Raw genomic sequence first — 24558 nt, forward strand, 5'->3', positions numbered from 1 at the left:
CTTATTTTTATTTCCCATTACACTGACAGAACTAAAAATACAAATTAATTCTCTCTCGCTGAGTAAAAGTACTGGTGATGAATTGTTATCATCAAGGTTAGTATTTAAAATGTCAGAAGAATTGTCTCCTGTACTTCTTAATCTATTTAATAAAAGTATTAGTTCAGGATGCTTTCCGGATGTGCTTAAGATTGCTACAGTAATACCTGTATTTAAAAAAGGAGACAGGCTTTTCGTAGAAAATTATCGTCCAATTTCTTTACTTTCAGTTTTGTCAAAATTATTAGAAAAATTAGTTAAAGTTAGACTCATAAAGTTTTTAGAAATAAATAAATTTTTTTCTAAAGTTCAATTTGGTTTTAGAGAGGGACTCAGTACAGAGCTGGCTTTGCAGCATTTTTTGAAAGATATATATAACGGTTTGAATAATATTTCTTGTAACAAAGTGGCTGGTTTATTTTTAGATGTAAGTAAAGCCTTTGATACCGTTAATCATGGTTTGCTGCTAAATAAATTGGAATCTGCTGGTATTCGAGGTGTCCCTTTGAATTGGTTTAAGACATACCTAACTGGTCGACAGCAATTTGTCAAAATAAACAGTAGCACCAGCTGCTTGGAAAGTCTACATTTTGGAGTCCCCCAGGGATCAGTTCTTGGGCCTATTTTGTTTTTAATCTTTGTTAATGACTTTTACTCTGGAAATTTCAATGGTAAGGTGACAGCATTTGCTGATGACACAGCATTTTCCTATAGTGCGTCAACAGTTGATGAATTATATTCAAGGATGCAGGATGACCTAAATAAAATATCTATATGGTTTGCTTGTAATAAATTATCCTTGAATGTCAAAAACATTATATATGATTTTTTCTTTGTCCCAATCCGGCAACTTTGGCACAGCCTTAAGAATACATTCAATAAATTGCAGCAAGGATCTGTGTGATTGTGGCGTAATTAATAAATGTAGTCAGATTAAGTATCTGGGTTTGAATCTAGATGAAAACTTATCGTGGAAACCTCATATAGGTTCTCTGAAAAAATCTCTACGGTCATCACTTAGGGCATTTTTTCATTTGAAATCAGTTTGTCCTCCCTCAGTTATGAGACTGGCTTATTTTTCTTTGATTAATTCTAGGCTGGAGTATGGATTGTCATTGTGGGGTAGTTCATATGTTTCAAATTTATCTAGTCTAATAGTCCTTCAGAAAAAATTTATAAGATTGATATGTAATGCTAATATTAGAGAACATTTGTTTCCGCTTTTTGTTAGAAATTTTATTTTACCATTAAGATATTTATATGTTTTTAAAGTTTTAGTAATTTTTTTCATACTAAGTGGTAACAGTGGACCTGTTATTGACAACTCTAGTTATACTACTAGACTCAGTAATCAACAGTATTTGCGATTGCCTAAACCAAACTGTTCTTTGTTTCAAAAATGTTTTGTGTTTTTAAGTTATAAGTTTTTAAATTTAATTCCAAGTGAAATTAAAATTAATAGATCTATATTTATTTTTAAAAAGAGGCTGAAGATTTGGTTATTGAGTAGAAGTGTTAAAGATATTGAAAATTTATATTTAGTTGTTCAGTAAAAATATTTTGTTCTTATTTTATAAATTGTAAATGTATGTTTTTATATTGAAGGTGAGTTGGATTTCTCTAATCAATGTGTGTTAATTTGATGGTTAAGAGTAATTTTAGTTAAGTCAAAGTCAAAAATATCTTTATTAACATAATCTTCAAGATTAGTAACAGAGTCATTAACATTAGAATAGTGTTAGTTATCATTTTTCCAATTAAAAAATTCAGTCAAGGAGTAGAATGGTCGGTCCTGCAGCCAGTTCTTGAGTTGTCGTCCAAATTGTGAATGTTCAGTTCTCTTGATTTCGTCCGGGAGTATATTCCATATCTTGGCACCGATATAGCTTGGTTTCTTTTCAGTGGAGGAAAGTCTGTGAGCAGGAAGATGGTAGTCGTGTGAAAATCTGGTATTGTAGTAGTGAGTTTGTGCTCCGGTCTTTACTGTTTCTATTGCCCTGATATGAGTGTAGAGTACTACTTCCAGAACATATAAATCTATCACTGTCAGGATCCGGAGGTCTTTAAAGGCTTGCCTGCAAGATTCTCTGGGCTGTAGGTTTTTTAGGATTCTAATGGCTCTTTTTTGTAATACAAGAACACGCTGCAAGTTGCCTGCAGCTGTGCCGCCCCAAACTGCAATCCCATATTTTAAGTGAGACTCAAAAATGGCGTAATATGCTGTTTTTGAGGTTGTCAAGTCACTTATACTTTTCATCCGTCGTATCACGAACAGTCCGGTGCTAAGTTTACTGCATAAGTGGTCGATGTGTGATGTCCAAGAGAGTTTGTTGTCAAAAGTAATTCCAAGATACTTTGCGGATGAGGTTTCGTCTAGGCCCGGAAGTGTTTCAATGCTTTTGCCATGTCTTCCCAATATCAGATGTTTTGTTTTATTTTCATTAACAACAAGTTCATGTTCGTGGCAGTTAGTTTGTTTATTATTATTTGTTTGTATTTTCATATTGTTATTATAGAACTTAAATTAAATTAAGAAGCTGATGATGGCTCCCACCCAAGTGCAAGATTATTTTCTTTTTGGGTTGGTATATTTTTTCTCTGTAATCTGTATATTGTTGTATACTGTATTTACATGTATTTAAAAAAAGAGAAAAAATAAACACATTTATTTATTTATTAATATATTGGTTTAGTAGTAAAAGACTAAATTGAGTAAAGGAATTGAACATTTTCCAATGTCAGAAAAATTTGGCTCTTAATTCAACGCCGTTGTTGATGTAACCCTCCCAGCTTTACTTGTCATGATTGAGACATTGAGCTACACGTCTGTGACACTAGTAGTCATGGGTAGATTGCTGTTTAGAATGACGTCATTAGAAGAAGTCTTTTCCATCTGAAATGTAACCTAGCACTGTCTTTAGATGATTATATTTGGCTAGATTATGTGACATGTAGAAAATCCGTGACTGGTCGATGAGAGCTGTTTATTACATCAGATGGTTGTAGTCATTCTCATTGTATTGTATATATTGTCTAAAAGTACATTGAACTGTGTGCCAAATAGATATTTTTGACAAGTGAATTTTTTGTTCCTGCATTTTTTAGAGGAGGTGCAAACTTTTGAAATAATAAATACTGTAACAGTTTTCAATTCCAGAAAGAATATTTAGATGGTTGCGATCTATTTATTGCACAACAATTGATAACATGGTAGAAATTTAGGTTACATTCCAAATAGTCCATCAATCTAGGGGATTGAGGGAAATTGGGCTTTCTGGTTGGAGAGAGAGATAAGAATTAAAGAAGGCTTAATCAGGATACCAATATTCACGCAATAAAAGTACAGTCGAACCTCGATAAGATGAATTTCAAGGGCTACGGAAAATATTCATCTTATCCTCACTCTATTGAGGATCATCTCTATGTTCGGTTTATCAAGGTTTAATACTGCCTTTATTTGTCTTATAAAGGTTTGTCTTTACTCTGAGATCTCTTCTATAAACTTATAACTTTTGGCCAACCTTCATAATACGAATCATTGTTAACATAACAAGATACTTTTCAATGTTGGCCTAGGTCAAACAAAGACTGTAACAGTTTTTAAAATGTAGTATCCATGTATGTATTAAATGATTTTAGAAACTTGTACATAACAGATCAATATTTCACAAAAAGGAAAAAATTGCCATCAAGTCTTGAAAAAGTCATTAATTTTGTATTCTTTAGCTGCATGAATGGTATGGTACTATATCCAAAGTGGAATCTAACTCGATTATGGCTTTCACTACACTTTCATCTTAACAATTTTTCTTTAGGAAAATACTTTAGCACATCAATAGCTTCTTTTGCATCTTTCGTTGACAGTTCAGGTTGATCACTCTCCTCCTGTGCTTCCTCCTCATCATCTTCAGCTGCTTCATCTTCTTGAGGATTTGAGGGTTGAATACAAGCCAGGATATCTTCTTCATCCATTAGATCTCTACATACTGCTATATCATCATCAAAGTCAACAAATTCTTCAAACTTCATTTCTTGGACCTGCAGTATTTCGCTAACTTTGCTCCAGTTTTGAGCTAGGCTTACTTCTGCGTCTTTGGGTGCTGGCATTAGAGCTTGATTGTCATCATCTTCGGGGTCTATCACTTAAAAGCCACATTTTTTTAAACGGTTAGGAACAGTTTTCTTGGTCCCGTTACTGCAGGCCTTGCTTAATATCCACATGGCATCTAGCACATTAATTTTAGTCTGCACACCATGATCTATATCTGTTCAAAACTGCCGAACAACTTTCTTCCTATATTTCACTTTGAAATTTTTAATGATACACTGGTCCAGTGGCTGGAGCTTTGATGTAGTGTTTGTAGGAAGAAATTGGACTGAGATATTTGACAGATTTGGAATGGTTCCGTGCATACTACAATGTCAATAAACAGGAGGACGTTTTTATTTTTCTTCTTCATTTCTGTGTTTACAGTTTTCAGCCATGCACTGAACTCAACACCGTTAATCCAAGCTTTTGAGTTTGCCTTATACAGTGTTGATAAATTGTTCACATTTTTTAACATCTAAGTTTCTTGGTCTTGCCTATAACCAATGGCTTGAGCTTATTTTTTCCAGATGTGTTGACACCAAGCAACACAGTTATTCAATCTGTGCTTAGTTTGCCTCCATTGCAAGAGTCCCCTTTAAACGTCATTGTTTTATCTGGTAGGCACTTGAAGAAAAGCCCAGTCTCGTAGGCATTAAATGTCATCTGAGGAGGGTGACGCGGTGTGTACAACAGGAGACGGGCATCCGCCGTCCCAGTTGTCGACACACACCCGTCACTCGGAGTGTGACCGACGAGTCAGGGGGAGTCCGACTCACACGGTCGCGCGTAGGTGAATATTTGGACAAATAAACTGATACCTCTGAGTAATGTTTTTTCTGGTTTTTCTTTCTAATTATCACATACTGTACTATCCACTGACGCACTTTCGCCACATACATTATTTAAAACAATATCGTTCCTTTTATTACATTTTTTCATCCAGTCATTATTAGCACGAAAATCAGTATGTCCCAATTATACAGCACACTGCTGAGCTTTTGCTTGCAGAATGGAGCTTCCAATTGACAAATTTTTGGTTGTGGCACCACTTTAAAGTGGCTTTGTCTACATCCTGAAAATTCACCAGTCTTTGTGCATTTGTGTAACTTAGAAAGTCCACTTACTTAGTCATACTTGTTTCTTTATTTTATGATGGTTGCCAATGTGGCTGGAGAGATGTTAAACTCTTTTAAGATGATGATTTTCTTCTTCACTGGGTTTTCTTCCACATGAATAAAAAACTTTATGCTTTACTGTTAACTTACTTACTTTACTTTACTGTTAGCGCCATTTATGTCTTTTTCCCTGCGATCGCCGTACAAACACAACCGGAACAGTACTGAACACTGCACAAGCACGTACCAAACAATGATAAGGAAGGAAGAGAGATGGGTGGGGTGCATCCGCTGTGATTTCATGTCGAGATACACGTTTGAATCACTGTTTGTTTGAAAACTATGTACTATAGAGGTCGAGCATAAAGTATTCGTCATATTTAGGTCGCGTTCGTCTTTTTGATGTTCTGTGCTATGATTATTCATTGTATGGAGGTTAATCATTCCTAGCCCAAATTACAAGGAATTCGTCTTATGGAGGTTATTATCCTAATTACTATATATATATATATATATATATATATATATATATATATATATATATATATATACATGTTTTGTAGCATTGAGTGTTATAAAAGTTTTAAGGGGATTTGAAAAATTCGTTTTATTGAGGAAATTGTTTTATCGAGATTCGTACTAACAAGGTTTAACTGCACAAGTTATTTTAGAGATCAGAGTAGGGCTATCAACTGCATATGAGGATAATAGAAGTGTTTTTAGTACTTTTTCCTCATTTTTGCTATAGTTTCTACCTCTATGGTGAAGTTTGATTGTTGTTTCTTCCTCCATTCTCTTGGTCTTGTTTGCTAATAAGCATTTTATTTGTGCATCTCCTTATGGAATTATTTTTTCCCGTTTTGTGATTGATCATATTTTGATGGATTCAACATTTCAAAATAAAGAAGTTCTTTGTGTTTTGACGTCTTCATTAGCTATTTGAGTTGTGTTGTGTTTGTTTGATATTAAGGTTCTAGATCATTTGATTTACCTAAAAGTAAAAATGTTTTATATATAGGCAATATATGTAGTAGGTGCTATTTAAAGTTTTTTGATTGAGTTTTAATGATGTTCTGATACTGTGTCATTTTAATGTGACATGGGGTTTCACATTTCTTTTTCTTGTGTAACAAATGTGGTGGTCTTCTAGTAAGGATACACTGTTGTTTCATTGTTTTTGACGGGTTAAATATAATTAAGTGAGTTTGTAATATTTAGTTAACATTAGTTATCAGTCTTTGAGAATTTTATATTTTACTGATTGGTATTATTGCAAGGGATGTATTTCATTTGTTGCTATCTATGGCCACCTGGTCACACAAGATGTGTGCTGGAGTATCACACAGGTTATTGGCTCTGTTATGTACCATATTTTGTAGACCTGGAGAGATGTAATCAGTTAACTCCAGTTTTTGCATACAACATTAATTGTGGTTGTAGGATTGTTCTATCAACTGTCGATGGATTGATTTTTATGCAATTAATGGTGTCCTTTAATGTGATTTTGTGCCACATCTAGGTTACGAAAATAGGTTAATGGTGGATGGGAAATGTTATGAAGGTATATTGAGTTAAATTTGCATTTATGTACATATTGTTGTATGGAAATATATACTTGTCATATCAGCCTGTATAGTGTGCAAGAGTAGCCTAAGACCTAAACGTGTCTTCCTGCTAGGTTAATTGTGTTCTAGTTTAAATTATGTTTTCTTGGTTAAATATTTGCATGTGATAAACTTTGTTATGAGTTTCTGTGATAGCTCATAAAATAAACAATGATTATTTAGATATTTGAAAGTTAATATACGGAATGGCCAAATTTGGAATAAACAAAGCTTATTCGAAGAAAAATCTAACCTCCCTTACCAGGCTGATTGTTAAATTGACTGAACGTCTCAAGAAAAAATATGGATATGAAGGGAAACCCTTTCGGGAATGCCTGGGGTGGCCATCTGATTGGGAAAATTAAGAAAAACTCAGGAATTAAACCCACTGGGAAAATACCAATAATAAGTCAGGAATCTCTCTGTAGAACCAGGCAAATCTTAAAAATAATTTTTCTTTTTCATTAGAACATATGAAATCATGACATCATATTTCCCATGACATAATCTGTAAAACTGTGAATGAAGATCGATGACGTGTGGTTAAAGATGTTGTCGGATGTTTACAAAGTGTGTGGACCATGCATGGTTACTACGATATGATCAATGATGTGTTCGTGACCCCCCACCTCATACCGGTTAATCCAAGAGTTTGCCTCCACTAGTGAGTGTTTATCTGGGAGCTTTTTTAGGGAAATAGCCCAAGTTTCTGCACTTAATCCAGAAAGGACCTTTAGTTACGTTTTAGACCATTAGAATCCGGGCTTTTGTAGAAACCTATAAAATTTTAGGGCTCCTGTTCTCTAATATCCTTTAGGCTCAGGAGATAAGCCTCTAGGAATTTTTTCCTGGCTTTGCAAATGGAAGGACATTTTAGCCACATGTGTTAAGCTAATTCTTCTATCTCTCTGCAGAGTCAGCATTCATCAGTCTGGCTTAGATCCACCTTCATCACATGTTCCCTATGAGCATCCCAAGTACTAGTTGTATATCCTCCTTGCTTAGATTTAAGAGTCTTACCCATCCTTTTGCATATGGAGAGATAAACATCTTTTATTGCCTGAGCCCTGAGGGCTTTCTCCAAGTCTCAGATATAATACTCTTTTCCCAAACATTTATTAGAGCTTCATTGTAGAAGAAGACTACTCCACAGCCTGACTCTGGTCCTACCAACAGGCTTTCAGAGCCAATATTGGCAAGGGCGTCAGCTATTCCATTCCCAGGAATGTCTTTATGGTTCGACACCCAGGCAAGGGTAACTTTATTCTTTGCCAGTTCCATTAGTGGATTCTTGCATTCCCCTACTGCCTTTGAGTCAAAGGAGCAGGCATCGAGCGCCTTTTGAAGCTGCCTGCCTGTTTGCAATTATTAAATATTCACCTTAGGCCTCCTTTGGTTGAGCCTTCTGGTGCATGTTTCAGTTACCATGACTTCTGCTTGGAAGACTGTGGCTTATTTCACTAAGGGCATTGGCAATTTGGCTCCTGGCCAATATACTCCAAATCCTGCCCTAGAGTCTAGAAGTGAGCCATCAGTGTAAAACCTAAGAAAACCTATAGTAGGGTAGGCCTCTTTTGTATTCATTCCACTTATTTCTGTTTTCTATGGAGACATATGGTTTTTGAAAAAAAGTATTTCTTTACCTTGCACTCCAAAACATAATTTATAATTTCAGCCTCCTGTAATACTGCCATCTATCCTTCTTAAAATATAGGCAATCACCTTCACACTCCTGCCCCAGAGGAGTGTATCCCAGTACCGTTTCCAGTGCCAGAGTTGGGCAGGAGTTCATTGCCCTGGTAATGATTAAGCATGCTAGCCTTTGAAGATTCTATAGCCTCTTGGCTGCTGTATTTCGTTCTACTTTCGGTCACCATACAAGGGTTGAGTATGTGACCATTGGTTTTATTATAGTCTCATAGATCAAATATATCTTGGTTCTTAGTTCCCATTTATACTCAAGGAGTCTTTTAAAAGCTTGAAGAGTGTTTTCAATATGACAATTCCATGTGAGCCTTTTGTGTAGAGCTACTCCTAGATACTTGATCACTTCAGAATACATTAATCTAGTACATTGCAGAACAGGTTGAGCTAGATCTAAGTTCTTTTTTTGGGGTTAAGGTTTACTATACATTGTTTTTAAAGTGTTAATCCATAAACCCTCTCCAAGATACCAATTAATTATAAAATTAAGGGCTTCTTGAGTGAGGCATTCCAATATGTTTTTAGTCCTTCCCCTGACCATAAGCACTAGGTCATCAGCATAACCTTTTAGTTTTCTACCCCTTTCTTCTGCTTTATTCAAGAGATCATTCATCCCAACTGGTCATAAAATAGGCACAGAATCCTTCCTTGGAGACATTCTTTCAGGGCCTTAATTATGGCAGATTCCTCTCTGAGCTTTGCTCTTACTTGACGACTTTTTAAGAGAGCTGAAATCCACAACATCTGAGGGAACTCCACCTATCCAGTGCTTCCTCCATGGATTCATATGCTACTTTGTCAAAGTTTCTTTAATGCTCACGAAGACTCTGACTAGGGCTTCCTTTTCTTTGAAGGTGTTTTTCACTACTTCTGCTCAGTTGTGGACTGAGCTGTATGTATGTTGATATAGACTAGCATACCAACAAGGTTTAATCCTATATGTGTCTATTTTTTGTTTTTTCCATGGTTTTTTTATCATGAAGGAGGTTAGGTATGACAGGCTGAGACGTATCTCTACCTTTCTTCAGTACAAACACTATCAATGTCATCCTCCAGTTTTTTGGAATAAATATAAAAGTGTAGCTGCTCCTGAACAGGGTTATTAGGTTATTTAAAAAAATAGACAGCCCTGAAAAATTCTGTCCACCCTAGTGACTTGAAGGGCTTAAAGGATGTAATAGCCCATTTATTCCTTTCTGCTTTAAAGATTTCTGGATTGTTGTCTGTATCTAGCAACCTCTTGACTGATCCTGTCCCCCACCAGAGAATAGGAATTCTCATCTCAAAGTGAGAGAGTCCACTCGGAAAATGCGTCTCCAGCAGCAATTCTAATGTCTCCTTCCTACTCTCGGTTAGGCTACCATTGTTATACGGTTAGGCAATTTGTTATACATATTCATCTGTCCTTCTTACATTTTTTAATTTTATTTTTATGCATTTTTAGCCTCCTTGTCCACCAAGGCACGTTTTTTTTTTTTTTTTAAAGCATACTGATTCTAAGGGGGCAGTTTTTTCTTACAAGGCTTTATTATAGCATTTTATACCATTTTGGCTGACTTTTCCAGTTCCATTTATTTTTTCTGATAGGGATCTATACCTAATAATAACTCTTCTGCTAGGGCTTCCTTGTATCCCCACCAGTTAGTAAAATTAGAAACCCTATACGTTACATTTATCCTTACTCTCACCTCTAGATCAAGCAAAGCAATGATCAATTCAGCAGATCAATGGTCTTACAATGAGTCTTTCTGCGAGACATGTCACTTAACGTTTGTACCATTTAGCCTTTGGTTAAGGTGATATCCAACACTTCTTGCTTTACTTTAGTAATAAAAGTGAGTTCTGATTCTTTGTTAGCGAGTTCAAGGTCACGGGTGAAGATGAACTAGAGAGGTTACTAGTTAATTGATTTTGAAGCTGCTCCAGTAGATATGGTGTGCATTGCTTTTCCGAGGATTAGAGCCACGCCTCGTCTTCTACAGTACTGAAAAAGACTTTAGGGTTTAGAACAGTTTGATCATAAATTAGGTTACCAATCTGAGTTGTAAGGCCTCTGACTTTTCCTTTATTAACCCAAGGTTTCTACATTAGGGCTATGTCCAGGCCTGGTAAGAGAAGCCTCCTTCCCAAGATCTCAACTTCTGATCCCTTTGCATGGTTGAAGTTAGCTGAATTAGGTGTTTTATCTATACGCATTTTTTCAATCTACCCTCATTTGGTCCACTCTTTTCAATCTTCTTGGGATGCTTCAGAACTGTGCCCTCCTTCTTCCTCTTGGACGAAATTGAAGGTCCCTTCAGTGTGGGGCTCCTCTTCAAGAAGAGAGAGCATGTAGGGTTTTCCTTGTCCTTAGCAACTGTTGGAACCAACAGAGTTGGTTTTATCGGGAACTTTGGATTCACAGCAGCTTCCTCCACTTCCACCTCTTCAGCATTGGTCTGGTATATCTGGGTTAGTTCTATCCCTATGTTGCGTTACCCCCTCCCCCACCAACGATCCATCGAACTAATAAAAATGGCCAACTGATCATCTCATTTTAGTTTGTGAATGATGAGCACCTCATGCATGTTCTGATTGGCCGTAAGATTACATAGGTACAAACAAACAAAGTGAGATTATGTTTTGATATCACAATCATATCCAAACTTTGACTAAACTAATATTGTTGCTAGTCAGCAAACGGCAGGCAGGTTGAATTCCCCATTGGTTTTTGTTCTCAGAGCGACATTTATTGGACGACAGGTAGTGGAAGTCCTATCAGTTCTATGATCTAATATTCATCTGAACAACTTCCCTGCACATGCGATGATAACGATCAAACAACACAGTTCCAACTGGTCAAACCAAATCGTCCAACTAATGGTTACACATATGAAGAGCCTACGTCGTGTTGTTTCATAGTCTATAACTACATTCGAGGGCTGTTCGGAAAGTTGATTACGTTTTGCACTGTGGCCGCCAGGGGCGGGACTAGCGCGGCCATCTTGGTGTCTAGTGCTAAGATTTGCTTGAATAATGTTTACTGGTTAAGAAAATGTATGCATACATTTATTTCTGATTTAAGATAGCTCCAATGCCATAATTTTGCCTTTGTCCAGATGAGGAAATTTTATGTATATATATATATACATTATATATATATATATATACATTATATATATATACATTATATATATATATATATATATAATGTATTATATATACATATTTATGACTGAGAAACTCTATATCTACAACCTTGTGTCAACAAACAGTCTAAAAATGTTTAATCCGACCGTTTAAATTCACTTCTAGTCTAATGTAAAAACTGTTCCACAGTTCCTTGTTGATCTGACCAAGAAAATATATACATATGCTAATTTTCAAAATGAAATGAAAAAAAATGAAATGAAATGAAATATGCCTTTATTTAAGAGGCGGAGTTAGGGCTATTTAGCCCTCTCTACCACTCAACCTCACATAATATACAGATATATGTACAGTGAATGATCTTAACTAATAACAAATTTTTAAATTAAAATAAATGCTTAAAAATTAACCAAAATATATACATACTATTTAATAATTAAAAATAAAATTTATCAGCTTAATATGTAGAAAAATTCAAACAAAGTTAAATTAAAACTTAAATTAACAGATTACTTTTTAAAGAATTTCTCGTTATTACTACATTCATCCTCTCAAACACACAGCCCGACCACAAGCACGCCACGAGCACCGCCACCCGTCACCCCCACAGACCGGCCAGCAACAAGTCCTTGACCTTTGCCCCAAAACGAGCTCGGCCCTCTATAATACGTATATCATCAGGAAGAGAGTTCCAGAGGCGACATGCCTGAACAGTGAACGACTTACTGAAGAAGTTCGATCGATGAACAGGAATTGACAGTAAGGTGGATCCCCTTCTCGTAGGTCGCTCACTTATATCGGAAATAAATTCTAATTCAAAATCTAATTCTGTCAAAAATCGTCTACTTCCAATGTAAGATATCTCCAGTCCCGTAAGTTGCCTGATTAAGAAAATATATATACACACACATAGTACTGAGATAACATTTTGTTTTCAACACTTCTTTGGTCAAAAAGCATCTGCTTCCATCGCTTATCTTCTACTTCCGGTATTGGGGTAAAAGTAAAACATCCTTGAAACTAAGTTAAACATTTAAAAATAATTGTTTATAACAATTTTTGTGTGATAGAAACCTGTTGTTTTTTTTACTGTAGTCTGGAAAAGAAAGGCTCGTTGCGACATGTTAGTGTCTATCCCACTGTATTTCTTTAAGCCACAGTATAAATGTCATATCACAATGTCAAGAGAGCTCACCAGTTTTGAGGACCGTATGTGCAAAGATTCATAGCTTATTTAATTAAGGTCAGTTTTATAACAGTGTTTAAATAACATTTTCAATGCCTCAGATGGTTTAAGGGGAGCACGAGTGTTGTATCTTTCCCATGTTAATTTTGCATATTTTGAGCACAGCTTTCTCAGACACCATTAAAGATAATATTGAACCAAATTTTTACCAGGTATTCTAGACATGTTAAAGTACACTTTAACACATGGATTTAAAATAATATGTATTAATATTTCTTTATTAAATTTTGTAATATTACAACATTTTTTTTTAATTTAAAAAATATTTAATTTTTTTCTTTTGTAGTATTAGAGATATCTATATTTCCCTGTGTTAAAGTGTGCATTAGTATGTTGGTGAATAAATTTGGTTGAAGTAAATGCAGTAGTTCCTGAGGAATCTGCTTCAAAGTTTAAAAAACCTCTTTTTCGGGAAATGGCAAAAATGATGAATACATAAAATTGTAAGCAAAAACTTTAGTTTAAAGTACCTAAAACTGGCCAGCTCCATAGCTTAGGTCATCAGGGTCTTCTTCCTTATCTTCCAACTTTCTTTTCACTTGTTTTTTCTTTTGCCTCGCTTGCTTTTTGAAATCTGAAGAGTTACGCTCCGATGCTTTGATGGGGTGTTGGTCCGTTTGTTTCATGCTAAGAACAGTAAACTTTCCAATGTTCATCTCTAGTTTTTGGAACAACTTGCATTTAGTTACATTACCACTATTGAACACTGACACAGCATCATACACTCCGAAATGTAGTGTTTTCAGTCCAACAAAGCCGGTTTTGGGTAGCCTAGAACAAATAACCGCGTTCACACTTTCTTTGGATTTTGTGTCTTGCTGTGTAAACATTTCCGCAACAGTTCTTTGTCAGATAGACTTTTAAAAACTGGTTTTATAAATTCCATTACAGCCACAGGAATACTATTTTTGTGGCTGTAAGTCTCACCTTTAGCATTTGCCTTTTGGTATCCGCACCAACTTGTCTCGCCTTTCGGACACAAACCGTGGTGTGGGTCATTGTCACTTGAAATCTTGTGGATGTACAAAGCCCAAATGTCTTTCACCATGTTGTCGAGACTGTCTGTGTTCCTTCTTATTGCTAAACCATAGTAGGCTCTGGAGTTAATCAATGACAGCTTGAGATAGCCTATTCTTGCCACCTAAGCCTTTACCGTTACACAAAATAATACGTTTGTTTTCTGATTTTACTCTTCTCAATCTTGTGCCTATTCTTTTCTGGACATGTCCCAGACATTCCAGTTTAGATATTTTATGATCAGGACCATATGGTTCCAATTCTTGGACAGCAATAAAACCTTTGGAATCGCCATCTCCCAAGTACTGAGTATATCTTACGTTATACGCAGTCATAGACCTACGAAAAATATCGCCTGCGCCTTGTACCTCCATTGCACCACTAGAGCCTTTGTAATTAGCTTTACAGGAAGGACTATGAGCTTCTTTGTTTGGACACTTACAATATTTTGATAGTATAGACACATCAATAACTTTTCCGGTGTCGAAACTGGTTGCCGTTATGACGCCATTGAGGGACGTATGCCCTCGCTTCTGCCATGTACCATCGATAGCTACCGCTATGTCCCGTTCTCCATTTACATCAACTGCCTCCTCTACAGCATCATTCATGCATTCAAAACATACATCTTCAGCTGCTGAACCTAAAACATCTGTGTAGGATTCAAAATGAATTGGTGGTGGAGGTAAATTCATTATACCTCAAATTGTTTGGGCCGCTTTTTGGCCTTTTCCTATGGAGCGAAGACTGTACACAAGCCGAACATTATTTTTAAATAACTTTGGCTTTCCCTTCAACTTATTAGATGTCATAAAATCAAAGCTAAAAGAACAGTTCTTACAAAATAGTTCAATGTTTGAGGCCAAACCAATACTACTTACTAACATAACTTGGATTCCGGAATCGCCACAGTTCGAACAAACAACTGATTGAAGTAATGCACAATTCAACAAAGATAGGTCAACAACTATATTTAAATTTTCTTCTGAACTAAATTTACTATATACATCTTCCAAGTCGCCAATTTTCTTTCCAGAAGTACTTAGTTTTGGTACAGATTCTACAGGTTTCAAATGACTCTCAGGAGAGTTAGGCCTAGACAAATCTGTAGTGTTTGTAATTAGGTCTACATCACTAGAAACAGAGTTTACTTTAGGAACACCTACATTGGGTCTCTTCTTAAACACAGTCGTAGGTTTTCTTGGTCTTACCATGATTATAGAAACAAAATATTACTCACTCACTATAAACAGAACTGATTACTCACTCACAATAAACAGAACTGTAACACCAAAATAAATTAGGTTACAATATTATCATTTGTAAACAAACAGACAAACTCAGAACTGAAACTAATATGACAACAGCTGTACTGTCCAATAAACAAAGATCAGGTTAGCTAACTACAAAAACTAAAACCAAAGCAAATTAGAAATAAACTGCATACTGTATCAAATCACACAGCAAATTTTGTGTATTTAAGCACTGCATAAATGATTTCAAAAATTAATTATGTATACTTTAAAATGTTTTTATATAATGTTTTATACATCAAATTACTTGTTATAAGTTGTACAATGATAAAGAAAATTTTAAAAAATAAATAATTTTTTCAATTTTTGCCCTAGTGCTCCCCTTAAATTCTGATGCAATCTGTAGCAAAATATTGATAAAATCCTTTTTTCAGTCTACATTACACTACTGATTAACATTGCATATTCATTATTTCATAAATTTTAAATGTAAACGAATGTTTCAGTATCTTTGGTCAACTTCAGCTGAAAGTTTCAACAGCCGTTTCATGTCAGTTAAATTTTGATTATATTTCATAAATATTATCATTATTTTGTGGAATTATAAAATATTTTGAGAAACTTTTCAGATTTTTCTCTGCAATATTAAAAAAAATGAATTAGCCGAATTCGTCCAGCCGTTCTCGAGATTAGTGCTTAGCAATACATTTAGCGATTCATTTTTATTTATAAAATTACTTTATTATTATTTTATTGTAAGAAAACAATGAGTATGCAAGAGCTAACTCTTGCACCAATGAAGGCATTTTTCTTTCCTTCTCTGGTTTATCCATTCCCAAATGTTATCTAAATTTAATTGAATACCCAAGAACATTGTAGAAAGTGAAATTGTTATTAAGAATGGTTATTAAATAGAAATGATTCAGCAGATTTAATTTATTTAAAGAGATATTTGATGTGGAATTTCACTAATAATAAGTATTGTTTTTCTTCTGACACTATCATTAGTTGTATTTTGTGCAACTTTTATTTTATTTCTGATCACTTATATTTTAACCTATTTGGGAATACTTAGGTAATCAGTCACTTTAAATATCAAAGTTCACTACCTTTGAATATCAAAATTTTTTAAATATAACATTAACAAATTACAAATTGAAACTTTAGAAATTTTATTGGCATATTAACTGTTAATATGATTTAGTTTTGGGATTAATTTTCTATAATTTATTACCCCATCGAAATAAATGGTACCTTGCAATAAGTTGAAATCAACATTAAATTTTCAGAGTTTACAGATTTGTTATCTAGATAGCAAAATAACGGTTATGAATATTGAAATAATGATGTCAGAGAGCCAAAGACGTGTGATGAACCGGAGTGGAACTGGACAAGTAAAGTCAAGTCCTTTGTATGTTGTACCAATTTGTCCATATCATGTGGGAGTCAGTAGGCCTGTTTAATTAGTTTAGCAGACACCAGCCTCTGCTTCGTCCACAAGAGAATGTGCGTGCTTACTGCTTGTGCCTTCTGCTCTGACAGAGGTAGGCTTACTGAATTGTAATTCTAAACTATGATTTATTTTGTAACTATTTATTCATTATACTGTAATAAAATTGGTGTTTCTGTAGCTTAAAATAATACTAAACAAACAAATTAAAAGCCTCAGATTAAAAATGAGAGTATAATTGATTTATCTAAGTGATTTTGCAGTTTGTTCCTTGTTTAAGAAAAATAACAATTGAATTTTTATATTTAATATTTAGCAACGCTTAGTTACGTTACATCTACATAAAACTTGTCAAGTGTCAGTGCCAATAAAATATACGTAATTTGTCATGTTTACTACATAAATAGAAAACAATAAGCAATAATCAAATACTTCAGCAAATTGAAAAAGATGTAGAGTATCAACTTTAGAAATATCCACTAACTCAATAGCATCCAATTGTTTGGCTGTATTAATTTTGAAAGGTTATCATTAATTATTATGAGTTCTATTAGTATTTAGTTTTATTGAAGTGATGATATTCTTTGTACCTTGTACATATTATGGAATAAACTAGTTTGGCTATGAGTATGACTAAGAAAAACAACCTGATTGAAATTTTTCTGAATTATAAAGCTTAATATTGCTAGTTAAATCATTTGGGATTATTACTGCATTACCAGAAAATGTACTTTTATATCAATATATCCATTTGAACCCATGCAACAGGCTTCTAGGGCTTATTTAAGAACTAAAAATAACATTTATTTTCTAATATTTTTTTCCCAAAAACAAACTGATTTAAGACTGATAGGTAGAACTGGTAGAAGACTGAACAACTTTGAAGTATAGGGTAAATAGAACTTAAATCCAAATGTTTATGCAAATCTATACTGTTTAATTAGTTAAATAACTACTTAATAACATGTTCATTATTATGTTTTAATGATTTCTGTCGTAAGGGGTGGCTGTTAAGGGCCGAAACTGATTGGTGAATTATAAATTAAATTAAAAATCGTCCATTGAGGTTCATTTAACTGATATAAATATTATTTCAATGAATTACATGCTCCAATTTTAATTTGAAATCTTTTTCAAATAGGGATGGTTTTCACCCCTAAAAACAACCCTCGACATAGGGTAGATTTTGAAATATAGAGTAAGTAGAACCTAAATCCCAATTTTCGTACAAATCGGTGCTGTATGGGATAAATACACAGTTTACACTTTTTTTACCTAGTAATACTTTTATGTCAATTGAAATAACTACGCTGAAGTACTGTACACCTCAAACTCTTCATTGGGATATTTTGCTTTATGACTTAAGGCCGGTTATGGCTCAAGGCACAGTTTGTTATGCAGGGTGAGTCTCGCCAACCCGTCCCCTCCGTTTGTGGAACCCACCCTGTCGGGCATATCACATCATCCTCCTGAATTCCTAATCACCTTATTGATACAACTTTAGTGAGAGCTATTTCAATCATAGTTATGCATTAGTTTTGCAAATTATTCTTATGATTTATTAATACTCACAGCTTAAAATATTATTGTTATATTTTAATATATTATTTTCTACTTTTTATTTATTTCTTGACTGAAAGAAGAGATCAATAAGTTTTATTACAGATTTAGGCCTATTTACTAAAGATAAGGTACTAAAATTTGTTCTTTTTAAGGATTTCCTTAAAGGTATATATTTTTCCTATTACTCTATCCAATCTGAAAAGATCCTGTGCACTCATTTGTTGTAATGCTGTAATTCTGTCAAATCTATTTTCTCTCAAAGGGCCTCTTCAGTTTGGAAACTAGAATAAATCTGCAGAGGCTGATTCGAATTTTTACTGAGACTTGAGCATTGATAATCATGGTGTTTTCTATATAACAATCATGAATGAGCAACACAAAATAGGCGTTCACCCCATACTTTGTAGCAGTTCAGATCTCTTACGCAAACATTTCAGGGTTTTATGAGAGAAGAAACAATTTTCTCACCTTGTGGAAGAAATTCATTGTGGCCAACATCTATTCTGTCAAAGGAAACCATTAGTATGAACTTGACATTGATATGCTTGATATTGATGCTGGAGAAATGTTCCGTCTTCCTTTGTGATGGTCGTATCTTTGTTTCTACATCATAACTATAAAATCACATCTAATATCCAGTAATAGCACTTTTTTTTAAGATTTTATCATTGTTTTTCATTTAGAAAAGTTCCAATATCCTATGCTGGATTTTGTAGATGTTCAGTTGATAATCTCGGAATGAAATTGTGATGCCATTTTGTGTATCTACAATATTCAGTTAAAATATCTTGGCTGTACCTAATTAATTGTTGCACTACTTTGTCATTTCTTAGAATTTTGGTTGACAATTTAATGGCATAAGAGTGCAATCACATGTAACATTTTTTTGTGGATGTGCGTCCTGAACGAGGATCATCTCATGATGTAATGAGGGTCAAAAACCATCATCTAAAAAGTCCCTGTCAAAGTTTTGCACAACTTTACACAACACAATAAAACATTTTAATGTCTTTATAATTCATCATGAAATAGCCAACCAATAAAACTTTTTTACAAAAACAACTGCAGCATTAAAGCGAGTAAGGTTATTCAGACGTGTTCTACAAACATCAATTTGCTCAAGAATAGTCACGTCAGTTACCAGTACCAACTATAGTATGTTTGGCACTGTGTCAATATGAAGTACAAACAGTCCTGGAACTTTTAAAATCAAGTCTCATTAGTGGTTTGTCAATGTGTTCTAATCTAAGACAATATAAATAAAATGTATTAAAAAACGTACAAAAAATAATTTATCAAAATGCAACATTAAAAATTACAATTGTAACATGTATTGCAGCCTTGATTCAGTTTTCTTTTTCAGTTTGTATAACGCTCTAATTTGTCATTACCACATATATGATTAAAGTTTCTAATTATTTCACTCTCTATAGTACAATATCAAACAGTAAATTGAATTCTTTTAGATAAAAAGATGAGAACTGTATATTTTTTAATGTATACATTGTCATTAGTTGACATATTTATACAACTTAAAAATCTTATTTTGTTTTCCCTCACATACATAATATTGTGATGGTCCAAAACAATCAAATTTTAAAAGTTGTTTTTAATGAAGATTTTGTAATCATAAAGTGAAGTTTTCTAAGTATTATTTAATATTATATACACCATAAACTAAGTTCTTTGGTTGTTATCAAATGTCGTGTCAATCATGCTACTGTACTCATGATTTTGAATTTATTGATATTATGTTACTGGTTGAAAACACCTACCTACACTATTACACCATTCAGAGTAGCATTTAAAAAAATGTATTAAGGTGAAATATTCATCAAATCTCATAAGTGAAAAATTTGTAACATTACAGAAAGATTGAAGTTGTAATCATAATATAAAATATTTAAATATAAACATAGTACTTGAGAAGTGACCTTGCATTTCTTAGATGTGTTTTGAAGTTAACCTAGATATGTGATACTTATTTAAATCTAAAACTATAGCTTCTGTACATTAAAGAAATATAATTGAAATTGTGGTTTAATGTAATATTTTGAGTTTTGTTAGACCAAACACATAACAAGTACAGTATAGCAAGTTATCTCGTGAGTGGATGGCAATCAACTATAAATGTTGTTCTAGAATGGTTGCTGTCCAACACAACAATCAATATCCAGTATTTGGACTGTACTCAGAATAGACTGGATTGGAGAGGAAACTCGAGCTCAATTATTGCAATTCCATTAGTAAATAAATACGTTGGTTGTAGTGCCGCTTTTGCTTTTTCTCTTTTTCTCTACCGGTAGAATCTCAGTGATTCTGTTTGTTGTAGGTCTGTCTGGTTCAGAACTCTTTATTGGTTGCGAAAGGGGGTATTTGTAATACATTAAAATGGCTGTAGACATTATGTTTTCAATAATTGTGATACACTGAGTTTGTATAACTTTCTGAATAAATTGTAGTGTTAGAATTGTTGTCACTTGATGCCCTTTTTTAGTTTCTTATCTCGATTTATACTTTTACATTCAAGAATGATAGAACACTGTCTTCAGTTTTCATACCTGAAACTAGCATTTTCAAGAACTAATGCGATAGCAAAATTATGAGTTGTGTTTACATACGCCCTAAGTCTTGATTCAATCCTTTGTTCTTTGTCTTTCTGGGTCTCGGTAGCATCTGATCATCAAAATCAAGAATTCACGTTCTGTTGTCTTTGTTTAGCTATCACCAAGCCACAGAGCAACATACTATATACGATATAATACGTTACTCTTTTCCAAGTTACTAGAAATGACTGACTGACAGCATCGCGTTGGGCAGTCTGGAGGTTTGCGTGTAGAAACGAGCAGACGCCGCACCTTCCGCGGTAAATTAACACTGCCGAACCGTCCGGCCAAGAATAAAAGTTAAGATTGTTATTTAATAACGACTTCTTTCGTGTAATTCTGTAATTATAAAATTACGTACACATAAACAGTACACTTGTGGCTATGTTGTATAATAATTTGGTCTAAATTGGATCACAAGTTTCCGAATTATGAATTTTTAAAGTTGCAGTTTGTTGAAAAGCGCCAAAACCGGCATCTTTTTCAGTTTGTACCGATTTAAAACTGAAAGTTATTGTTTTAATTATCTGCTTTATACAGGGTGTTCTGAAAAAAGGTGCCCATAAGTCAGGGCGTGATTCCTCACATCAAAATAAGAAAAAAAGGTCTAATTAACATAGGTCCGAAAATGCTTAGTTACCAAGTTATACAGGGTGAAAGATTTCGTCTGAATTTCAGTTCCCCTGCTGCAACGAAACCCTACGGGTATTTGTTGGCTGTTAATTAAGATGTACAATTTAGCGTACTTTATGTAAAATGAACTGAAAAATTGAATAAAACCGTTTCCAGACCTGTAGCTACAGTAATTTTTAAGATATGTGACGAAATACGCGAAACTTGGTCCCGAAAAAAACAAGTTACATTTAGGTTTGAAGCAGATTTACTATGTTAAATGTACAATAAACACAAAATATTTTTTCACGGTACTTGTAGAAAATTTAATTTCGAAGAGAAAGATGTAAAATAAGTCTATAATAGACAAACGCAAACTTTAAAAAATAATCCTTAATTACATACAAAACGCATGAAAAATAGACAAAATCTGTTAAGCTCTCTACAAATGTAATATTGAAATTAAAACAGCTGTTTTATTAAAATATTTGATTTGAGAAACAAAATAATTTCTATTTAAAACATATGTTTTAACAATGTAACATTGTTTATAATAATTTAAATAAACATTACAAGCAGCTGCATAACATAGTAAATCTGCTTCAAACCTAAATGTAACTTGTTTTTCGGGACCAAGTTTCGCGTATTTCGTCACATATCTTAAAAATTACTGTAGCTACAGGTCTGGAAACGGTTTTATTCAATTTTTCAGTTCATTTTACATAAAGTACGCTAAATTGTACATCTTAATTAACAGCCAACAAATACCCGTAGGGCTTCGTTGCAGCAGGGGAACTGAAATTCAGACGAAATCTTTCACCCTGTATAACTTGGTAACTAAGCATTTTCGGACCTATGTTAATTAGACCTTTTTTTCTTATTTTGATGTGAGGAATCACGCCCTGACTTATGGGCACCTTTTTTCAGAACACCCTGTATGTTTATAAATAAAGAAGTTGAGTTTTAATGTAACTCCCGTTATTGTAGCGCTACTAATTCGTTTGTGGGCTAATTCTAAAACTCGGGTGTTTATACATTGTGATCCGAGAATAGCTACTACAGGACGGCCGAACAAGTGTTTTGCAGTTACTTCCTGTTCCTCGCCTTCTCTACAGAATGGACTATATATATAGAAGATATTTTCTCTATGGAGACATTTCCTTAATAAAATATCCAAGCTCGGTGAATAGACGTAATGTTTGGTAAGATAATAGCCTACTCATGGACAGATAAATGAAGAACAAGTTTATAGGCAATATTCTATTCTTGTGTGTTTAGTGTGCTTCCATATCGAATATTCCATTAGAGCTAAATGCTACACACCTGGGGATCCTACTGGCCGTTGATGTTCTGTCAACGGTGGCGATGCTGAGTCCGAGTTTGCCAAAGTGTCAGCCTTTCCATTCCCTCAAGGCCTTGAACCCAACAAACAGTTGATTGTTGATCCGCCGAGAGAGGAAACACACAATCTAAATAATATCGTAACAACCTAAAAAGTAAATAGAAAAACCTTAGGAATGTGAAAACATCACTTAAATATTCAAACAGTGAAGACGCCATAAAATTGTGGAGGGCCTAGCAATTTTCTAAATAAATATATACAAGTGAACGTATTATAATTATATTTACAATATAATATAATCTAAATTACCAAGAAAATAATTCTTAAATCAATAATAATTCTATCATTTATAAACTCGCTATACATAAATCTGGCTTTTGTAATATTTTGATTGTTTTATGTACATAGAAAAATGCTGATGTAACGTAAATACAGCAAAGTCTTTGATCTTAAAATAGTTCTTAAATGACGTATTCAGACATTATTAATAACTACATGAAATGTAAATGCAACAATTCCCCGATGTAAACTATTTCGGATATCCTTGCTATCTTTTGCAATAACTTTGACATCAGACATTGAAAGTCAGTTTTGTGGGATCTCAAGATTGCATGAAAGGAGTTTATTGTGTAATAAATCGAAGAATAGGACTATGGTGCCCAAACATAACAGTGTTATGTCGGAGAACAGTCAGGGAAAACATTTGACGGAGATTGAATCGCGATACGTTACGATTTACTGCAGATACAGATTTAGGTAAACTTATTGTGTCTTGAAAATACTCCTCAGCATGATTCTGATTTATTCATTTCTATAATCAACGTGATCTTTCTAGAAGCAAAATAATTGCACTTTACTTTCGCGTTTGAGAACTCGAATGACGAGTTGTGCAGAACAAGAGCACGTATCAAACTGATAGATAACAGGGCTTTCCTGGTTGCGTAACATCCAACATCGACATGAATAGATTAGAAAGATAAAATGTTTTGTTGCTGATTATCTGGACTCATTTTTCAGTGTGTCTTTATGATTTTGTATAGTTTACATTAAAAACTTAATTTTAAGGGTTCATTCGCAAACTCTAAATCCAAAAATTTTAATCTCTTTGATTTTTAATGTTACATCATTCTAGTTTAGCAGTGCTTTCCCAATTTCATACTAACTTTCAGACTGCACATTGCTACATGAATTATGAAAACAAAGGTTGTTTGTCTGGTATGTTTTAATATATTTTCCAAGGTGAACATAATTTTTAGAGGAGAAAAAGAGAGACGTGCGCACAAACGCAGCTGAGAGAATAGTTGAGCTTGTAACGAACTTTTACAGTCACTATACTTTTTTATCGCGACGTGTTTCTACAAGGCCCCGCAGTGCGGCAGAGTTGTTTCGTTGTTCAGCAGCTTCTGCAGCAGAACTACGTGGCAGCTCCAATATTAAATCCAATGATAACAGCACATGAACTGTGCTATATAGTTTGCAACCTAATCTGTAACTCCACAGGCAGAAAACCATAAGCCCGCCCTATTACTTAGAAACGCAATGACAATTCAATTTAACCGCTTTTACCTACTAGTAATGGACATTTCTGTGTTTTTATATTATTGGATATGAGATAGTGTCCTTATAACGACTAGTTATTTAGAGAAATCTTTAAAATACCGAACATTCCTAGAAATAAACTTATATTAATGTACAAATCAATACTGTGTAGTACGAAGTTAAGTTTGAACAGGTTATGTGTCAGGGTTGTAACAAACAGTTACCAGATTCAAGCAGACACGTTGATTC

At 34.0% G+C, this 24558-nt stretch overlaps 1 protein-coding gene across 1 annotated transcript in view; it reads left to right on the plus strand.

Annotated features, from left to right (window-relative positions):
- Nucleotides 1-20680, plus strand: part of LOC124362733 (protein kinase C iota type-like) — a 32278-nt gene extending 11598 nt beyond the window's left edge. Inside the window, exon 5 of the mRNA XM_046817469.1 lies at nucleotides 20353-20680. Coding sequence (XP_046673425.1) covers nucleotides 20353-20516 — 164 coding nt within the window. The 3' untranslated portion in view covers nucleotides 20517-20680. The remainder of the gene's footprint in view (nucleotides 1-20352) is intronic.
- Nucleotides 20681-24558: the final 3878 nt, after the last annotated feature.

The sequence above is a fragment of the Homalodisca vitripennis genome, chromosome 5 (assembly GCF_021130785.1).
Source record: "Homalodisca vitripennis isolate AUS2020 chromosome 5, UT_GWSS_2.1, whole genome shotgun sequence".
NCBI classification, from domain to species: Eukaryota; Metazoa; Arthropoda; class Insecta; order Hemiptera; family Cicadellidae; genus Homalodisca; species Homalodisca vitripennis.